At 36.9% G+C, this 22,304-nt stretch overlaps 1 protein-coding gene across 4 annotated transcripts; it reads left to right on the top strand.

Moving 5' to 3' along the window:
- The first annotated feature begins 553 nt into the window (after positions 1 to 553).
- On the top strand, positions 554 to 21,299 carry usp28 (ubiquitin specific peptidase 28). Of its 4 annotated transcripts, none has more exons than XM_067492515.1 (26): positions 554 to 731; positions 2,633 to 2,710; positions 3,257 to 3,377; positions 4,550 to 4,637; positions 5,187 to 5,349; positions 7,784 to 7,870; positions 8,043 to 8,180; positions 8,597 to 8,667; positions 8,747 to 8,823; positions 8,916 to 9,064; positions 9,169 to 9,296; positions 9,434 to 9,529; positions 9,616 to 9,795; positions 10,254 to 10,462; positions 11,335 to 11,405; positions 11,650 to 11,878; positions 12,527 to 12,859; positions 13,543 to 13,676; positions 14,605 to 14,880; positions 15,820 to 15,915; positions 16,829 to 17,007; positions 17,450 to 17,528; positions 18,272 to 18,351; positions 19,047 to 19,170; positions 19,450 to 19,648; positions 19,828 to 21,299. In XM_067492515.1, exons 1-26 carry the CDS (start codon positions 696 to 698, stop codon positions 20,001 to 20,003), a joined length of 3,597 nt encoding a protein of 1,198 aa, XP_067348616.1. In that variant the 5' UTR covers positions 554 to 695; the 3' UTR covers positions 20,004 to 21,299. The 4 variants fall into 4 exon arrangements, with proteins under 4 accessions (XP_067348616.1, XP_067348615.1, XP_067348617.1 ...); XM_067492514.1 differs by having other exon boundaries at positions 555 to 731; positions 2,636 to 2,710; positions 12,524 to 12,859; XM_067492516.1 differs by having other exon boundaries at positions 555 to 731; positions 4,562 to 4,637; positions 12,524 to 12,859.
- Positions 21,300 to 22,304: the final 1,005 nt, after the last annotated feature.

The following is a 22,304-nucleotide window of genomic DNA, read 5'->3' as shown; positions in this document are numbered from 1 at the left end:
GAAATTAGATGCCAATATAAAAATTAATTTAGTATTTACAGTAGTGTTTTATTTTTACCAGAAGTTATTATGAAGGTTAGCAGTTTTTTTCATAAATTTATAGGTTTAAATTAACTATGTAAAATTAAGGAAAACCACTTCTGTCAGTGAACATTTTCACTTAAAAAATAACTTATTTTTTGGAAAATTAAGAACGAACAAATCAAAGACAAAAACTAGGTAAGTAAATATTATTGTGGGAAAAATGGGAAAAAGGCAGAATGCTTGAAAGATATAAAAGCAACAAAAAATATGTACATAAACAGAAAACGTTCCTGATCTAAAATGTTTCTTGTATATGCCATATAGTTAAAGGGTCTATGGGCTCAGGTGTATTTGAATAAAACATGGAAAGGTGCAGGAGTAGCCTTAGATGACCTTACAGCACAGAGACTCGTAGTTTAAATCTGTCTCAGACACCAGAGGAAGTGTTGTCTTTCACCAAAACTGTCCCGTCGTTCAAGTGTCGAGAGCGCGCGTCTCACTGTCAGCGGTCCTACCAGTGCCCGCTCGTGTCTTGACAGGTGAGCGCGCGCAGCTGGCCGTTCGCTCGGCGCTTGACAGATGGAGCTGGTTTGAATCGGAGTTTGAGCTGGAACCCTGTGAGGAAAACAGGAAGAAATTCCAGATTTCGTGGTTTTTTTTGCCCCTCTGCAATGAGAACTGAAAATGGCGAAAACGCAACAAACTCGGTGAGAGCAAAGGCTGAAGGAGCTGTGATTAACACGAGTGCCATGTTTGCAGCGAAATGTCTGATGTACTAACTTTAACACTAACCCCTCTGTTTTGTGGACACAATCCTGAAGGACAAATCTGCATTAAACGTTTAATATAACCAATTTTATTATCATTTTATGTAGACGGAAAATCTTTAAAAAAATGTAAAAACACACTTGATTCGCTCTCATTTCAATTAGCAAGTGTAATGTTATTTTGTTGTTAACTCCATATAGCTAACGTTAGCTAAATAACAAGTTGTAACGTTACGGACGCTAACTGGTAGTCTGCCCCATATTTGGTTTTAAAAAGAAGGAAATCATACTTTAAAGTGGGATTTCCCCAGTTGCTGGTCAAATAGGACACATACCAGCACCAGGCTATGAAATATTACACTTATGTTTTACCTGAATTCTACCTAACTACTTAAAGTTAACCATGTTATTCTATATTCTATTCACATCAATACTTGGTACTAGCCATCCAACCAAGCTTTAGCTGTATCCATGCAGACACCACACAGCTAAGTTTGAATGTTATTTGTGTCATATAATAAGTGTGAGGGTTTACCTACAGTACAAATTATATACTGAACAAAAATTCATGTTTGTTTGCATCTTTTTAGCATTAACATAGGAGATGTGTGAGTTTTAAAGAGAGAGAGGGAGGGAGTGAGAGAGACACCCACTGCCTTTGTCACTCAGGTCTGGTGGCATGGTGAGTGGAATGATAAACAGAAGCCTGGGCTATCTATGTCAGTAGCCCAAAATAGAGGCTAACCAAGAGGGTCTCAGATAGCCCCTGGACTCCATATAAGTCTGCTTAGCCTGCTCTTGGCTTCATCTGTGTGTGTCTGTGTGAGAAAAATACATACCCACCTGCTGTTGGGGTAGCAGGCTTTATATAGCATGTCTCTCTCACCACACTCATGTTATTTTATAATTCTTATGTTTTTTTGTGTGTGTCATCAAAACACATGATGGTCTGTGAGAGCCTGCCGTTGATTGAAATGATTGAAAGTCTCTCTTTGTGATTTAGTTTAGCTTCCTCATATTACTCTCAGGAAGGATGCATTTTTCAAAACAAGATGGAACTTCATGGATAAACCTTATGTCCAAACCCTCAATAAGCTGCATTTAAAGAATGGTTTTGGGAAAAATTGTTATATATTATATAAACAGTACAGTAAGTAGGATAATTGATTTGTGAGACTTGCCACAAATATTGAAAACAGGAGGCAGCTGGTTGCCTGGCTCTATTTATTGACTACACGGTCCACCTACCAGGGCTAAAAAGCTCATCAACACCTTTTGTCTTATTACGTGTGTACAAAAACCAATATGTAAAAACAGCAATTTGTAGTATAATGAATAGGTTAATTGATATACATTTCGCGGGCCAGCATTGTCCTGGAGTCTTTATTAGTTGCTTGACAACAGGTCGTCATTTAGACATGGGAATGGTATCAGGTCCCTTTTTTAACTTTGTGAAAAGAACCTAAATTGGTAAATTATTCTTTTAGACCTGCTTATTGATACCACTGACTTTTGCTGTATTTTATTAAGCCACAGTCCTGAACCAGACAAAAGTTGGACCTCATCAGGTTGACATTTAGGCATTTGTCCTTCATCTCCATATATAGACTATCCCGCGATGTGTCAGCCCAGTTGTCAACGGCTAGAATTGTGGCCCATTTTTATATTCAGGTCTGTGGACCTTAGTTAGTGTTCATTAACAGTACGATTACATGCAGTTTGCTACTTTGGGAGTATACTATACTTCTTATGGAGACAAAGAAAATTCCATCTTTCAGAAGGATGCATGAAGGATCTCAGGCTTAACCATTCTTTTCCTTGTATCTAATTCTTTCCTACAGCAGAGTGAAATGCTGATCAACCAGCTGAGGGAAATCACTGGTATTCAGGACCCACAGGTTCTCCACAGAGCCTTAAATGTAAGACCTAAGAACACATTATCGGTTTTAAGAATACCTGTCATCATGTCATAGTATTTGTTTATACAGTGCCAGGTAATGAGTCACCTTGATAAAGCAAGTGTATCATCACAGCTGTGTGAATATCCAACCCCTGAACAGACAGTAATAGAACATGCCCAACTATGGCACTGTGTGATATGTTCAAAGGGGATTTTTGTTAAAGTTAAACACCCAGGCAGAGGACAGCAGGTAAAATTGTACAGGTTACCCATCAAATCAATTGTTTATGTTTTGTGTTCAAAAGCAACAGTACACAAACATTTATTAACTGTTGTTTTTAAACCTAAAGAACAAGTTGTATCTTTCAACTGTACTGTATGTTAGCAAATGTTTGTGTTCTGTTTAAATGCTCTGCATAACAAATCTGTATTTCATACATTGTTTATATATAATTTATGTATTAATTGTTCCTGTGCTGCATTATATTGCTAAATATTCAGTGAACCCTAACAGTATCTTAAAATATCTGCCCTATCTTTTCCTCTTGTTCCCACACCCTCTAAGGCTAGTCAGGGTGACATTGGACATGCTGTTGGACTCCTGACAGCCCAGCCAGCAGAGGTACAGAATCCTAGGGAAACACAGGAGTCAAGGACCTCTGGAGAAGATTGGGTGGGTGAAAAAGGTACAGCAAGTTTCAAAATGGACACATACACTACATACAATTTAGTGCCAAAATAAAAAATAACAAATATATAGTCAGGTTCATACATTTTGGAACAATATATAAATTAGTATTCAATCTGCTACTTTTATCAGCAGTGAAGGCATCAGTTAAGATCAGTGACCCAGGTCTTTAGCAGCCATACAGACCATGCCACAACTCTGGCTCCACCATATTTGACACATCATGTGGGATGAATCAGATCATGAGCTGTTCCTTCCCTTCTCCATTATTTTTTTCTATGTTAATGGTACAAGTTAATGTTTGTTTCATCAGTCTAAAGAATAATAACTCAAAACAGGGCCAGCTTTTTTAAGGGTTTTCTGGTAAAGTCCAATCGGACCTTTCTGTTCTTGAGCATTCCCACTGGTTTGCACCTTGTTCTAAAGCCCCTGTATTTGCACTCATAAGGCTTGAATATAGACTTTGACCATGAAATGCCCACCTCCTCAAGAGTGACTTCGCTAGATGTTATGTAAGGGTTCTTCTTCACTATGGACAGAATTCTGCAGTCAATCACTTTAGTTGCTTTTTCCCTCCAAGCTTTTTCCAGTTGCTGAGCTTGCAAGTTAATTCCTTCTTTTTAAGGATGTTCTATTGGTCAATTCCAATGATTTTGCTATTTCTCTGGTGGGTTTATTTATTTATTTCAGCTTAATGATGGCTTCCATTTCTTGCATAGACCCAACCCTTTGGACCTCATGTTAAGAGCTCCAGTAAACAGCTATCAAATGCAAATGTACCACTTAGAACCTCCTCTGGGCCATTTACTGTTTAGTTATGGAGTAGCAACAGTTTAGATTTTTCTCAAATTTTAAGTGTTTGATTTACATACAATGTAGGGGTATACAGGGGCCAAATGCCAAAAAAACATAATTTTTCTAATATTTATGAACCTGACTGTATACTAAACAGCTAACTGAGAGAATGCTAAGTAAAATGTTAAAATCCCCCCCTTGGATTAAAAGTGTAAAATAAAATCAGATCTTTTTTAATGTTTACATACAGAAGGTTAAGTGCCATAGATAGATGATAAGAAGCTCAAAAGCATATATTGTCTGAAGAACTGTGCAAATTATTATGTACCACATTTTGTCTTTACTAGCAAATGTAATATTGTCTGTTTTTTTGAGGGGTTTGTAAAGATGAACTGCAGACCGCCATAGAACTCAGCCTGCAGGAGTCACAAAATGCTCAGGAGGAAGAGAGACAATTCCACAGGTACAGGAAAAATAGGGTGCTAGTCTTGTTTGTTTGTTTTAAACAATGAATAATGTACAATTTTTTGATTTATGTATTTAGTTATTATGTACAGTATTTGTTTATGCATTTATAATTTCCACATTTATTTCTGTATCTTTCCCCATATTTCTATTTTCATAATTTTTTATTTATCCATGTATCTATTTTTATTTGGCTATTTTTACATTTATTTATTTACCTGTGTCTTTTTTGCCCCCCTTCCCCCCCAATAGGTGGATACTTTCTTTGACTTAGAAACCCTTACCATGATGATTATGTCGATGATTTAGTAGTAGGATTAGTAGTTAAATAGGCCAGGATTTCAAAACAAAAACTTGCCTCATTTGGCCGTACAGTCTACAACAATGATATTAGACACTCTGTAGGATAAATAAAACCTCCCTGAGAAGATCCCTTTAAGGGTAAAAGAAATGGAACAAGACCAGGGACAGGGAATGTAACTTGTCATCCTGTGTTTAACAGAGTTGTCAAATCAATGCTATGAAATGGTAATTTTATGTTCTATAGGGCTCTGGAGGCCAGTGCTGAAGAAAATGCAGCAAGAATAAAGAGGAAGAGATGGGAGGCCCAGAGTGAGATGTGCAGCCCTGCAGACTGGATCCGTCAGGATGACTGGCCTGTGGGCATTCGTAATGTAGGAAACACCTGCTGGTTCAGTGCTGTTATCCAGGTGGGGATGAGCAAGTGAGAATAAGTGTTTGACAGATTAAACTAAAGTGATTAGGATCTGTACCCATGTCGGTTACTGTTTGTAAACCAAATTTAGTAAAACAGGACCCAGGATGCCCTTTTTGGTCTAGAAAACAACTAAAGTCCCACAATATTCCTAATTTGGGACTTTGAGGTTCAAAGCTTAGTTACGTTTTAGTGTGAAGAAATGAGAGCAAATGAAGAGGAGAAGAAATTAAATATGGGTTATAAAATACCTTTATTATTCAGAGCAATATGCTACTCTTAATGTGACCAGAGACCTGCTTTGTTTTTGTTAGTATCTTACCATTATTGAATGGATTTTATGTTTATTTTTTTGTTTATTTTTTCTATATGTAAGCTTGGTTTGCATATAGTTATTTTGTCACTGTGTAGGTTAGGCAGCTTTGAAAGTAACAAATACAAAATACATTAATGATGCAGATATGCAGTGCACACCTGTCTAATACTGTATGTGCACTGAGCTCCTGCTTATGATGCACCTGTTACAATTGTGTTCAGCTTCCTTTGGTACTACTTAAACAGCTCTCTTACTTGGCTTAATAAACATTAGACTTGTCTGCCTTCCAAGATTATTAACTTCAGTCTGTCAAAGGTATTTTCCATCTATTCAGGTAACACACATCTTTTTTTACTATTCAGTTCAGATTCTTCCACTATGAAATTAGCTCACAGTAGTTTATTTTATTTTTTATTTTATGTTTTTTTTTGGTTATCAGTTTAGTAGCCAGCATGTTTTTACGTTGACAGCAGAAACACTAGGATTGCAGACAGACAGACCAAACCATTTTATCAACTCTATACCATTCTAATATAGTTAAACATCAGATGCAAAACAAAAATGTGTGGGCATCATCCTCCTAAATGACACCATTTCTCTAAGCTGCTAATTCCATTACAAGTCGATTCCTTACTGAATTTAGTCATAAGTATCAGGTGGCTCAGATGAAACCAAAGCCCTTATTGAGATGCACAGGCTGTGGGGATAATTAAATAGCGAGTGATGTGATGATGGACTTCCTAGTCTGAGCCTGAAATGGACGACAAGGAGGCAGTGATTGTTTGTCTCCGTTGAACTCAGATATGCTTCTACATTCATTTAGAATTCAAACCCCGAAGGACACACGTTATTATCTAGGAATAGAAATTGAAAAATGAGGTAGTGTTGTTTGAATACAAATGGTGTCCAAATGATATCCTTTTGTTTTTTGCCAGAGTTGATACTGTTTGTTACAATTGAACTGATTGTTGTAGATTCAGCAGAGCCTGACTCTTGATAAAGCGGACTGCCCTAAAAAAGTAATTATGCTATCAGATTGAGGCTGAGTGACCACAGGATTCAGTTGTCAGTTCATATTCCCCCTATTATCCTTTGTGGTATAAATTACAGTAAAACTGAGATAAGGTGTAATTGAATTTCCCACTCAACAGGAATCATGGATTGAGATATTCATAAGTGCTCCTCCACACACCAGCTCACATGACACATAAGACTACCTGACTGGTAATAATGCATTTAGTTCATCGTAAGAAACAGTAGTAGCAAGTAGCTTATAAAAAAATGGCATGCTATGTGTTCTTGGTTATTATGAGTAAATAAAAATAAAAACATTTCATTTGGGAAAAACAACAGCAAGAAGGAAAACTGAGTGAAGAGTGAAGCTGTGTTTTTAATAATGTACAGTATGTTATATCAGAGAAGTCAAATAAACAATTTACTTTATTATTACTATTTTTTAAATCTCATTTATTATCAAAACTGCCTAAGCCTAAGTTACCAAAGCTGTACTTTATATCATGTTTAATGAAAGCCCACTCTTACAGTTTTATTGAAAGAAATTAATAAAAAAGCTTTATTGGTCATAATTCTTTTATAATAAAATTTTTATCAGTGTTTAACTATTTAACTAATTATTGACCTATATGAGGTCCTCTCATAAAATGGTATGATAATGTGAGTTACAGAGAGGGAAATATTAACATCCCAATCATCAGGGTCAAGTGTGAGGCCAACACAATTTCCTTTCCTGCTTTTACCACAACATGTAGCAAGTATATTTCACCCTGGACAATTTTAACAAAGCTATCGGGAGAAAGAATAAAAGTCCATCCTTACATACCTTTTTACGGTTAAGAAGTATTTACCCAAAGTATAATAACTTTTCAGGCATTTATAGTATTAACAAGTTGTGCCAGAGTACCTGTAGTGGGTTCGGTAGATAAAGAACTACCTGCATGTAAAATTAACATACATTGCATGTTTTGTCTATTATCTTTTTAGACTGGACCACTTTTACAACTAATGGCCATTGTGATCAGTATTTGTTAGCTTCTGATTTCTTACATTTGACCTTTACTTAAAGTTTTCATCGTGTTTTGTTATTTTGTTGCAGTCTCTATTTCACCTGCCTGTGTTCAGGAGGCTGGTTCTCAACTACCATCTGTCCGAGCGAATACTGGAGAAGTGTAAGAGTCATTCAGTAAGTAAACTACTATACTGAGCACACACAAAGATGTTTTTAAACACCATTGGTTACTCTGCCTCTGACATTCATTCATAAAAAAATATTTTTCTTATTGTCTGTAATATAGCCACTGTGTGATGGTGCCGTATAAATGAATCCACGTTTGACTCAAAGTGTGTGTCTACAGGACAAGAGAAACATAGCCTTCATGCAGGAGCTGCGCTGTCTGTTTGCCCTCATGGTAGGTTCAACCCGCAGGTTTGTGGATCCTTCTGCAGCAGTGGAGTTACTGAGAGACGCCTTCAGGACCAGTGAGGCTCAACAGGTATAATTTTAGTTATTCCTCATTATGTTCCTCATTATGCTCCCTGATTAGATACGATTATATTAGATAAGAATAAGCTCAATATCAACATTATATATTTATGTCAAATGTTGTCACTGTGGACAGTATACATAAAACCAGTAAATTTTTACCTGTGTGGGTTTAATAATCTTACATTTACCTGATCAAACATGACATGACAACATCAAGAGGTAATGTTCATCTTGAAATTCCTGTGAGGAACGTCATGTGACAAAATTGATTCCTGGATCTTCATTCTCTCCTTATTACTAGACTGTCCCTGCTTATCTTAAGTTTTAACCATTATTAAGTTCTAACTAACTATGGAGCACATTGCTGGAAGGAAAAAGAATTAATCAGGATAGTACAAAAAACATTTTATATCTCCATTTCAGGATGTCAGTGAGTTTTCCCACAAGCTGCTTGACTGGCTAGAGGATGCATTTCAACTGGCTGCAAATGGAAAGTGAGTGAGTTATACGTTGATGTCATCCATGGACTACTCATTTGCAATTTCCTAACTCAATATCATGTTTTACTTTTAGTAACACAGAGGACAAACAACAAAACCCTATGGTTCAGCTTTTCTATGGCACTTTTGTGACAGAAAGAAGGCATGAAGGTATGGTTTTGTATTTGTTTGTGTCATGTTGTCTTAATCTATATTAGTTCTGTTCTCAATCACTTACATTAACAGTATGTGATTCTGTTTAGGCCAGACTTTATATAATATTGAGCAGTTTGGCCAGTATCCCCTGCAAGTCAACGGCTTCAACAACCTGGATGAATGCCTAGAAGGTGCTATGATTGAGAAGGAGATTGAATCACTACACTCTGATCATATTGTTACATCTGGTCGTGAGGTATACAGCTTTATAAACTGACAACCACAGAATTAATATAATCTGTCAGAGTTTGTGCAATTTGATATTGTGCTACAACAGTCTGTATTTTCTCTTTGTTACAGAGATGGTTCAAAAAGTTACCACCAGTCTTGACATTTGAACTGTCTAGATTTGAATTCAACACCCAGCTTGGTCGTCCTGAGAAGATACATAAAAAACTTGAGTTCCCACAAATCATTTATATGGACCGGTAAGCTTTGTTCAAAAATCACTGGTCACAGACAGAACAATTATTTATTTTCACTTGTTACAGTTATGTAAAAGAAAAGGTTGAACACTGACGGTTCTGATCATTTTGGAGACTTCCCTGGTTGTTTTTGTGTACAGATACCTTCACAAAAATATAGAACAGACCCATGAAAGGAGAGGAGAAGTGAAAAAATTAAAGGAGCAACTTGCAGTGCTTCAACAGAAACTTGAGTGGTAAGTTACTTAGTAAAGCTGAGATCAAGCTTTGTGGCAACAAACTATGAACTAATGAACTAATTGTCTTACATCTGTATTCACAGCTATAAAAACTATGGCTCAGGTCCTACCAAATATCCTCTGGCAGACATGTTGCAGTTTGTGTTGGAATTTGCTACCACCAAGCCTACAAGTGTTTCCCCAACTGAAGACCTGAGACCAGCTGCATCTTCACCAACTCCAGCTAGCCACCCCCTCAATGAACCCATTTGTAAAGAAAACAGGTGAAGTACACAGAGGACTGGAAATGGCACAAGGCAGTAATGCCTGATCTAAGACAAAAGCACAATAAAACAATGTCTGCATGCACATTACAGTTACACCTTACTAATGTCATGTTTCTCTGATAAATCATGGATCAACAATTTCATCAACTCTCCAATGTACTGATATTAAAAAGTAAGCTTATTAAGTAATTTAGCTTATCTAGTGATCTAAAATATTTAATATTAAGTTTTGTGTTTGTTTTGCTGCAGTAAATATTTCAGTTCAATCAGCTCAATTGTTGAAGAGAGTAGCTCTTGTTTAATGGAATGAACTAAAAATAGAATACTACCTGATACTAAAATAGAATTTACTTCTTTAGAAAATACTATTATTCTCATGACCTTCTTGCTGAATTAAACATCATGATCATGATAGGCTGCTAACCTATTTTTCTTGCTTGTCTTGCCATTGTCAGTGAACCTGGAGACACAGATTCATCTGAGACACAGGTTTCCGGTGTTATAAGTTGCCAGAGGACCCCCATATACAAGCCCTTCACTCAATGCAGACTACCTGTTGACTGCCCACCACACCCAGCCCCACACAGCATCACTGAAGAGGAGCTTCACTTTGTTAAGACCTGCCTACAGCGTTGGAAGACTGAAGTAGAAAATGACATAAATGGTATGCTAATGCAAATTCTCCTGATTCATAATATTCACCATACCAGTCTTAATGTGATCTACCTGGTTTAGTTTTACTGGCTCTGCATTTAGCTGTGAAAAATTAAATTTTTCCTGATTTAATCATTCTTTGGTAGAAGGACTTTTCTGTTTGATTTTCTTGGTCTTGCTGCACAATTCCCTTTCTGTTGAGCTTTAGTTCATGAATTGGTACATTGAGATATTCCAGTAGAATTTGTTTGTTTACATCAGAATTCATATCAATGATGACAAGCCACTCTGGGTACAGTCAGTCATCCATCCTGAGAGCATTTTTCCAAGATTCATAGATGTTACCATGGAGTTCCTTGTAAACTTCCAGGCCATTACTGAAAGATTCTTTATGGCTGTGTTTACATGCCACCAAAACTACTGACAAACTTGTGACTACAGTGGGTTTAGAATGTGGTCAGTCCTGACAAGAAAATTGAACTGAGCCCCAAAATTTCCAGAAGCAGTTCCTCTGCTGTACGTTTTCCCATAGATTACACCAAAATACTATTGTATACTGTATATAAAGATAATAAATGGTGGAGGTGAAAAGGAAACCTTTAGTGCACCTAACTGGTACAGACCTGCACAAAGACACAGCATGTTGTCTCTGTGTCTCTCAGCTGACTGTAACCAAGGCTCATACCAAATAATCGATCATAATATGCTTGTATTTTTGACCCATATTCACCTGACATAATTAGCAGCTGAAGAAACTCAAGCTGTCTCCCAAACATTCCAATTATGGGAAAACAGCCTATAAGAAAGACTTTTTTTCTGTTAATCTAAATTTCCATTTTGTTTTTTATTTTGTGTGTGTGTGTTTGTGCGCGTGCGGATAAGAGCTCAAAGCCAGCATTAACCGGCTCACTCAGACACTTGAGGGCATGTACTCAGACAACATTCTCTGCCAGGTAAGATCTACACTAATCTAATTCACTCTTAAAAACAGTTTAGTCATATATTTTAAACATACATCTATAGAAAATGGATTGGCTTAACTGATCTCCACAGAAAAATGTAAACAGAAAACAAGATGGGTGTTATAGTGTAGGGAATTGATAGCTTCAGCTCTCAATGAATACTTGGATCCCAGTATTGTATAGATATCAAGTTTTATGCAGTGTGCAGTTAATGCTGTTTGCCACTTTTATTTAGGTACCCTACAAACTCCATGCAGTGCTTGTGCATGAGGGCCAGGCATCAGCAGGTCATTATTGGGCCTACATTTTTGACCATGCCAACCAGCGCTGGATGAAGTTCAATGACATCAGCATCACTGAATCATCATGGGAGGAGCTGGAGCGAGACTCCTTCGGGGGAATGACCAATGCCAGTGCCTACTGCTTGATGTATATTGATGACAGGCTACCCCACCTTATTACAGGTACATCTATATTCAAAAATCTCATCTTGTGTTAGGCAGTTTTCAAGTAACAAAAAGGTCAAATTGGGAAGCTCAAGTTTTAGCTAGAATTGATTGAAAGATTCAAAATTTGAAATCTTAAAATAGTGAAATGTTAAATGTTCTGCACTTATATAGCGCTTTTCTACCTATTGGCACTCAAAGCGCTTTACACTGCTGAATCGGCCCCTCCTTCTCCAGACTTGGTAAATTCCATCTGACCATCCTGCAAACTTTATAATGTATATACATCATTATAAATATATAATTAATTACAAAAAAGATTTATAATTGTTTTTACAAGCCAAAAAAATATTAATTATTCATCTTTCTACTGACCAGGCTAGCTTAGACATGCTTTTCAGTGGAATAGAAGCAGAGCAGAACTATAGAAAATACAGCAAATGTTGGTTACATAACGGAAATTACAGTCTATATAAATACAAATTTTTTCTGTTAATGCAGTGTGCTATAAAACTCAGCCTTGGAGGATTTGGTGTTACTAAAGTAGCAAAAAGTCAAAGAGGTCCCAATTAAATATTAGTGTGTGACTTTTTTGCCAATATGTGTCCATGAGATTTTTTTTGTGTAAGTATTTTAATTGAATCATATCACACATCTACCCAGAAGACACAGATGATGAGACAGGCCAGGTGCTGTCTGGCATAGATTCCCTGCCACCCCTGCTCAGGCGCTACGTTCATGAAGACAACTGCTGGTTCCAGCAGGAGCTCAGTGAATGGGAGGAGCAGTTCTGCCAGACGGCAACCCCACAGGGAGAGTCAACAGCTTCTGCAGAGGCCCCAAACTCCAGTTCAGACAACATACAGCAAACACCTGTTGAACCAGTACCCCAGTCAGGACCCCTCGCTGAAGAGTTGGACCAGGAAGCAGCTTCAGAGCCACAACCAGATCCAGAAGAAGAGAAAAATCCAGAGCCCAATCCCAGAGATAAGCCTGAAGGTGACTAGAGAATGGAAATGAGGATGGGTTTTTATAAGTTTGATCATTCTAAATAATTTGTACAAGCATAGGAACATGTAGTAATGACTGTGAACTATAAATTTAAACCAATCCAGTAGCATGGGTTTTAACTAAAACCTGTTTAGAGAACACAAAACATAGTATCTGAGAATTGGGAAGCCTCTTTGTGAAGTCACATTTTGTCATATTTTCACTTCCACTCCATTTATATAGACAATATCAATGTTTCCATCTTGAGGAGTGTTCATGGTATAAGATGGATGATCCATAATGAGCTTTTCTTAAAGAGGCTTTTAGTACCTGCGTAATATGTTTAATATTTTTTAATCAGTAATCACTAATTTGTTTGTCATGAGCCTGAACAGAGAATTGTTGGCTTCTTGTGTTTATAGACAGTGTTAAGTTTGTGTTTAGCAACTGTATGTTTTACCCTTATCAAGTGACCATGTTTTCAGCAGGCTAAGCCACTAAAAGGCAGCCCATAAATGCATGGATGATCACTTGCTTAGCTTATTGGATTTTCTTGTTAAAATAGAACATATAAAGCATTAAAAGTTAGAACCATTCATTACAGTACCAACTGTTTACTCACAGCATCTTTTTTCTGTCTGTCTATCTGTCTCTCTTCCCTCTTTTTTATTTTATTTTCTTTTTTACCCCAGATGAATCAGAATTAACACCAGCACCACCACAGAGCCCTGGTGGCCAGTCTGACGACAGCAGTGGTTCAGCAGCTACTCACACACTAGAGCCCATCCTGAGTCCCACCTTAGCTGAGAAGGAGCTGCAGAGTCAGGTAGGAAGGTCCATGACACCCCACCCAACCCTTCCCTGTCTGTAGAATATGGGTCAGAAATTCTAGGCTACAAAAATAAAGCGTGTACATCTGGGTCAAGGATCCAGTTACACCATTTGGCATAGTGATGGAAGTCAAGGCCTAATGTTAGACTGGGTGCAGAGTATTGCACAGATAAAGTAAAGGTTAGAAGTTATTACAACTTTTAACCAATTGGTTTGATAGTCTGTAGTTTGTTCAGAGACATACAGCATTAGTATGTATTTAACAGCCTTTGTCTATTCAGGATTTTGAATTACAAATGTAAAAGTATACAATGTGTTGCTAAAGATTAAACAGGTTATCTAAAACTTTTTCGGTTGTCCCTTTAAGGGAAAATATCCATTTGAATTATAGTAAACTATTTGCTTTTTTTAAAAAACTCAGAGGTTGAATGCACTTTAACTTATAATGGAGTATCTGTATAGGTACTTTTAAACAATCTCATTACTTATTTCGCTACTTTTAGACAAAGTCTGAGGCTACACACAAAACTATAATGTAAAAAGTTTTTTTTTTTTTTTTTATTGTGGCATCTTGTGCATCGCCACTTAACTGCTGTTGACATATCAGGAGCTCTGCTGACATTTTTAAATGTTCCTGCTCTTTGATCTAATTTGTTTACCTTTGAAGTAGTGGGCTGGTTTGAATGTATGTTACAGTTAAAAATGAAAGACATGGTGTATATTTGACCTTACATTTTCCAGATATGTCCATATCAATATACAAGTGTGATTATTCCTTCAGTGGTGTTGATATGTGTGAGTATATTATCACATGAAAGCACATTGTAAGCCATGTAATGAGAAAAATGTCTTCAAACACATGACAAGATAAGTTGGTAATGGATGGATGGATAATGTGTATGTGTCTGTTGTTTCTGTGTCAGACTCCAGGTCCTGAAGCAGAACTATGTAACCAGGCACCCCCTGACCTACCGGTGAGTAAGGACTTCACAGTGGTTGCAGGACATGACTCTGAAGCTAAAGGTGAGCCAGAGGCTCCTAGAGAAGCTCCTGAAAATGAGAAAGAGCAGGAAAATGAGGAGCAGCAACAGGAGTTCCCAGCTAGACAGCAACAGACTGAGAACGAAGTCTCCGAAGTGGAGATCCCTAACGTGGGCAGGATCATGGTGAGGGCTGATGCTGATGGATACAATGAAGAGGTATGTAGATTTGATATTAGGAATAAACATATCAGATGTTGAAACTGAAACATTTTACCATTTCATGGAAAATATTCGTGCATTTTGAATTTGATGGCATCAACACATCTCAAAAAAGTTGGAAGAGGGGCAAAAAAAGCTGGAAAAGTAATTGCTGCAAATAAAATAAAATGGAGGAGGATTTGACAACTAATTCTAGTTATTGGCAACAGGTCAGTAACATGACATGGTATAAACATGTTACAAAAGGATTGTTTCAGATAGGCAGAGCCTCTCCAATGTAAAGATGGGCAGAGGTTGACCAATCTGCCACAAACTGCATCTAAATTTTGTGGAACAATTTCAAAAAATGTTCCTCAACATAAAACTGTGAGGAGTTTGAAGATCCCACCATCTAAATTTTAGAAAGAGAAAGAAGATATATATATATATAGATATATATATATTATTATTATTTTTTTTTTTCTTTCTTTCTTTCTTTCCTTTCAGCTTATCCTGTGAGTTCAGGGTCACCACAGCAGATCATTGTCCGCATGTTGATTTGGCACAGTTTTAATGCCGGATGAATTTGATTTGATGGATTGCTCCCACATAAATTTGTAACTTTATTTTAAAACAAAAAGCATGGTTTTGTTCTTCTTGCTGCTCATGCACTGTTTTTGAAACTCATTTAGATCTTGCTGTACGTTCTCACTGAAATTTCCAACTACTGACCTAACCATCCATTCATATGCATAACCTCAATATGTGAGGTGGAGCCATTCAGGATCTTAAATAAGGATAGTACTCAAAATATAAAGAAATACACTATAATTTTGACTCTGCCGCAACTAGACATTATTCTTTTTTATTTTACATAGTTTTCAGTAGCCTGCTTGTCACCCAGTCATTGTTCCTGTAACTCTTGTTTCTCTTCCTCACTGCTATGTCATTTTCTAGATGATGCTGACTCCAGCAATGCAGGGCGTTATTCTAGCCATAGCCAAGGCCCGACAAATTTTTGATAAGGACGGCCCTGAGGCTGGCCTCATAAAGGTATGGTATTTACGAAATATTGAGGGTCCTCACATGCCACATTAATACTGTTTTGAACAAAATAACTATATGATTATATTCCATACTTTAAATTTAGGTGTCTTTGCACAAAACCCTTTTCTCACTGCAGTTATGCATTTTTTACATCACAAGAAGATTCAACTGATAAACACAAAAAGCTTAATATGTATTTGCAAGTTATGTTGTAGTATTACATGCTCTAAACTTTATTATTCATTAGCTGTGGTATTAGAGGATCAAAAGCCTCCTAATGTTTTTTTTTTCTATAAATGATAAAGACCTGAATTTCTATAAACCACAGTGTTGTAAATGTAAGGTCACAGTCAGTAACACTTGTTTTAACCTTGTCTCTTTACTTAAATACCATTTTCTCCACATTTTACTGACAACACTGTAAATCTTTAAACACACAGAACATTTTTCATATAGTCAACCAGTTTCCAAATAAAGAAAAAATGCTCTCCTTACAATTTGTTTTTATGCTAATGTGAAGCACCTTGAATTGCCATCGTGAATGAAGAGTGCTGTATATTACAAATGTAATACTGTAAAATTGGTTCAACTCGCATGAACAGATACTAGTGTTGATACTTGAAACACAAAGCTGTAATTTAATTGTTGAAGTGATTTTTGATAAGATTTTAGATTTTTATAAACGAATGTATAATACTGAATGTCTTTCTTAACTCTGTTACCAAGCATCACTGAATCATCAAAAGTTGCATTAAGGCATTAAGTCAACTTGTAACATTCTCAGACCATTTAATAATCATTCTCGGGTCTATCATTTGCTGGAAGGTTGAATTAAATAGAACATATGTTTATAGCATGTATTTGCAACTTTAGATAATTTGGGGAAATGTAAATATTAAAACTCCAAACATTCAATCAGGCATTCCATGAGGAGTACGCCCGCTTGTATGAGCTCTCCCAGGAGGAAACCACACCCCAGGAGGATGCTCGCCTGCAGCACGTTCTGGTCTACTTTTTCCAGAACAAAGCACCCAAGCGCATTATTGAGAGGACACTGCTGGAGCAGTTTACAGATCGCAATCTGAGCTTTGATGAGAGGTATGTACAAAGAACAAAATGACCCCTTGATAAACTCAGACATTGGTGTATTACTTTGGAATAAGTTTTCAGATAAACAGATAAGGGACTAGATTGTCCCAATCTAAGAAAAAACTGGCCATTAAAGAAACATCACAAACCCTGAGGTTGAGGAGAATCACCTATTGGAAACATTAAACGAATTTTGAAGTGTTAGGTGTTAGGGTACATGATAAATCTAGTTAACAGGAAATAAATGATCCAGATGTTTTATCTGTTTGGTTTTTTATGCACCTAGCAGAAGTAAAGATGCTTTATAGTAGCCCACACAGCATTCATATACTGCCATCTACTGTCCATAGCTCAGATCCACAGCTTGGTGTGTTTGATGTGCTGATGATCAACCCATTTGTAATTTTATTATGTTGCCTCCAATCTCTTCATATGTACAATATTTATATAGGGCCATCAGTATCATGAGGGAAGCCCGAGCTAAGCTGCGTCTCATCCAGCCAGAAGACATGGACATGGAAGAATACATGGTACATGTCAATGGCAATTCAAGTGTTTAAGGCTGTCTGGTGGATTTCCGTGTTTACAGGGATGCATCCTACATTTTCTGGGGGTTAATCTATCCACTGGAATTTAATCTGTCTTTGCTGCCTTTTTTTTGTAATTGTAAGTACATATATAAGTTTTAAATAGAGGGTTATAAACCACATTTATACATGGTTGTCCCAGCTCATATATTGTCAAATGTTGTAACTAAAATGTGACACATTTCTGGTTTGCAAGGAATTCCTGCAGAGATTGTGTAAAGCCAAAGATAACTGGTCACATTGGAATGAAAACTATGATACCAACGATAGATAGATACCAACCTTAACTAACATAGTAATGGGGACTCATTGGCTCGCATTATATATTTTATTCCTAGCCCATAAAACCCCTTTGTTGTCAAAGAGCTTTTAACAAAAACATGCAAGTAATTTCATTTTGTCTTGGCATATTTTGATTTTTTTGATAATATAGAATATCTTAGCAACAGAAAATATGAAATTAAAAATGAAAAATGCAAGGGAAAAATAAATAGGCCTGTTCTCTGTTAAATTAAAAAATGGTGACAGCTTTACACAGTGATTCGACAACTAAACTGCACTGCGCCACCGACGGTGATCCACAGCAATTCAGCATTAAATCATAGGATCTTTACTGCTTTAGCTACAGCAGCTGCCACAACGAGCAAATGAAGTGACTGTTTCTTGTTCTGTGTGCTCTCTCACAGCAGTGGCATGATGATTACAGGCTGTTCAGGACAGTGTTTGTCTACCTGCTGACTGGGCTGGAGCAATACCAGCATGGGAAGTAGGTGTCAACGTCCACCAGCTCTGCAGATCAATATCTGTCCACTTGGTTGTATCCAAGCCTATTCATATTCGTCCCATCTTATATTTTGTGAAATATTATTACTAAAGTATAACAAAACAGAAGTTTCAATATTTAAATACATATACATAAAATACAGAAATAAAGACACAACTCGTTCAAAGTAATCCTATAAAGAAAGCAACATAGATTCAAATTTTCCTATGACAACGTGCATAAAAGAAGAAGAAAAATGATAACGAAGAAAAAAAGATTTGCTGATGCTCCTGTATGAAATACAAGATGGAACATTTTTTTAAAGAATGATTTTTATGTAAGACACATATGCAGCAGTTACATCCTTTAGGTAAAGAAATCATCATTTTTACCCAGAATTGTATTGATGAGTGAATGTAAAGACATTCAGTGCAGCTTGAGAATTATACCCTCTGTATTCTGCTATTTAATTTGATTGTATTAGAAACCAATAATACAGTAATAATAATTCATCACTCTCAACCCAGTGTGTCAAGCTGGTTGCTGAATCCTCAAAGACAAACATCAGTAATGCAGACATATAGCATTCCACCTTAGCATGCAAACTATCAGTAGCAGTTTCTTACTTGTTGGCCAGTAGTGGGACTGCATTTATAGGAAAATGACATGATCACATTTGCCCTGTGTGTTTGCTACAGGACCCGCGAGGCACTGATCTACCTGGCTCATGCGTACGAGACCAACAACACCCTGCAGAGAAAAGGAGAGAAACGGGGAATGGACAAGTCTCTTATTGCTGTGTACCGGAGAAAATGCCTCACTGTGAGCAATGCATTATTTTACAGGACATTATTTTGAAGCATGGTGTAGCTGTATAAAACCAGTGAGCTCAATCCTTTTACATAAATGTCAGGAAGTACTGTGTATCTTATCTACTCATTATAGAGCAGTTAATCCGAGTATATATTTTTATGCACTAATGTGCTTTTAAGGAAGTTTTTTGAGTCCTTTGAATGCTGTATGAGTCCCATGTTGCAACAAATGCAAAAGAAACCTGGTGATTTGATCTCCATCCTCCTCCTCCCAATGTATGCCATGTAGGCACTGAATGAAAGAGCATCACGGCTGTTTTGTAGTGGAGAGGAGAGCAAGGTGGAGGAGGGTATTACCATCATGGACGAAGCTGTCATACCTTGCCTTCACCTGATGAGCCGCGACTCAGCTTTATCACAGGAAGACCGTGATGCCATGGAGAGCATCCGCAGCCACTGGTGCTGCTGCCTGGGCCAAGACATGGATGGTAAGATGAGACTTAAAATGATCTTTTAATTATCCTTTCTGGCTACCCAAATCACATAATTTGTTTTGGAAACCTTTTTTTCCTACAAACAAGTTAAATTTTGTGTCAGCGTTGAAAATACTTAAATACAGTAAACAGCACCAGTAAACTAAAACCCTAAAATAACCGTCTGTATTCAGACTCATTGCAGGTAAAGCTGGGGGAGTTTCTGCCCCGGGTTCTGGACGGTTCAGCTGAGACAGTAGTGCTTAAAGACCCGCCCAAAGTCCATGTCAACCAAGCCCACGACCTGTGCAGTCGCCTGGCTGCTGTCATGGAGTCCATTCACAACACCTCAATAGTCATTGTTAAGTAGTGTCCTGAATGAAACTGCCAACAACCTTCGTGACTGTGCATCCTGCCTTGAAGCAACACAGCTGGTTGACCGATCTGTGCTGAAAGACTGTGAGGTTGAGAGAGCATTTACTTTTCAATGAGCCAAACTATGCTTTTAATCAAATCTAGTGGTTTGGCACTGTATGTGGTTATTATTTAGTTTTTGATATTGCAAGCTGTGAGAATTAAGTGTAGATTGGAGTATGACAGTCACCACATGCATGCCCATTACAAAAACATTACCATGTCAATACATTTTAAAAGGTTAAAAGCCTTTGCTAAAATACTCAAAACTCTCTGAATTATTAAATCAAACCCCCAATGTAATTCCCAGTACTATGTACGCCTTCTGCCTGCCCACTCACCACATCCAGCAACCCCCATCAACTAAAATAATAAAAATAAGCAGGATATGCAAAAGGTAGATTGGATTTTTTCCCCCTCATATGACCTGCAGAACTGGCTAACCCAATGCACTTATTTTCTGACCGTTATACGATAAATCATTTTGTTTTACTGCCTACTATAAAGAGCATTACTTACTGTACTAGTAGCCAGCTCTAAAACTACATAGTGCACAAAAACTGTAATTCTTCCGTGTTGCAACTGCCAAAGAACTATTCTTGAAGTCAAATTGCTGAACATGAAACTGCAGTAAATTATATCAGTAGAGCAGTTTTGTGTTTGCATGTTTTACTGGCAAACTTCTTCACTTAAAATACTGGCAACAGTAACTCTCCTCTGCAGGATTTGACTGGATTAGTGGATTGTGTTGCTAAGCAGTTTGAGTGCACAATGAGGCTTTTACACAGGGCTGAAAGACACCAGATTTGTACTACACAGTAACAGACACTGTTTTAGCTTAATTTTTTTTTTTTTTTTAATATGACTTTGTTTTTTCTAAAACAGTTTCTGGAGAATTTTACATGTAGATGAAGTAAGGGAAAAGATATACATACAGTGCAATTATACGTAAAGATATTAAAGACTAAGCATCTCGTCACTGGATCTAATAGGTAGCACCAAATCTTTGTTGGGTTCTTTTAAATCATGTAAGCCCTGCAAAAGAAAACACACTATACAAACATATGAAAATCTTTATTCTGGTGTCCCAGATGTTGTGCAGTATCATGAATCACTCCTTGGAATCAAGGTTTTCAGAAACAGCTACATGGAAATACAGCAACAGCCATTTCTGGCTGCTAATTTTACACTGCTTTTTTACTTGTATTCTGCGATGATACAAAATAAATGTTTTAAATACTCTGTACACTCATACTATTGTCTGTTTTACATTTTACTCATTGGGAAATAATTCTGTGAAAAGGCCGAAACTAACAATGAATTAATGTTAGTGTCTGAGGTAAGGATAAGGTACATATTACAGTTTCCAGGTTTGGTTATCTGAAGATTGAATCATGTCAACTAAACTTCTTTTCCTTGGTTAGAAAGTACCCTACCTCCCTAAATCCCTAATCGTTACCATTCCCACCTTAATGACCCTATTTAGGCCAGGGTGGCACAAAGCCTGGAGGATATAGCTGGGTGCCCCAGCCACTTTATTCAGATTGAAGAAGCTGCTTTGAAACGTTTCTAACCAAGGAAAAGTCCAGTTGTCATGATTAAATCTTCAGATTGTATTGGTAGTGGAGCGGAATTCTGACTATTTCTCTGGCAACGATTCCAGTGTTACACACCAAGAATTACACCTTCAGAAGACACAAGTGGATTAAATGATGAAACATATTCAGTGGCAAACAGAACTGTTACTGGTTTGGGACTGACTATACATACATACATACATTATATATTATATATATATATATATATATATATATACACACACACACATATATATATATACATACATACATATATATATATATATATATATATATATATACACATACATATATACACATATACACATGTGTATGTGTGTATATATATATATATATATATATATATATATATATATATATATATATATATATATATATATATATGTATGTATATGTATGTATATGTATATGTATATGTATGTATATGTATATATGTATGTATGTAGGCCGGGCCGCAGGTGAAAACAATTAGGACTGATGATAAATGAAGTTGCTAGAATTAATTATGGACAGGAAGTGGGGAAGAGTCGCTACAAAATAAGAGCTCAAAATAGGAAGTAAAACTAGCAAAAGGCGAAACACTTAGTAACAGTCACCGCGTTTCTCACAGTTCATGCGTTATCCTAAGTGCTTAAATTGTATTCATCGCTCCCATGGCA

Source organism: Channa argus, chromosome 22 (assembly GCF_033026475.1).
Source record: "Channa argus isolate prfri chromosome 22, Channa argus male v1.0, whole genome shotgun sequence".
In the NCBI taxonomy this organism is placed as follows: domain Eukaryota; kingdom Metazoa; phylum Chordata; class Actinopteri; order Anabantiformes; family Channidae; genus Channa; species Channa argus.
The sequence above is the reverse complement of the archived record's forward strand: the minus strand, read 5'-3'. Positions and strand labels throughout refer to the sequence as shown.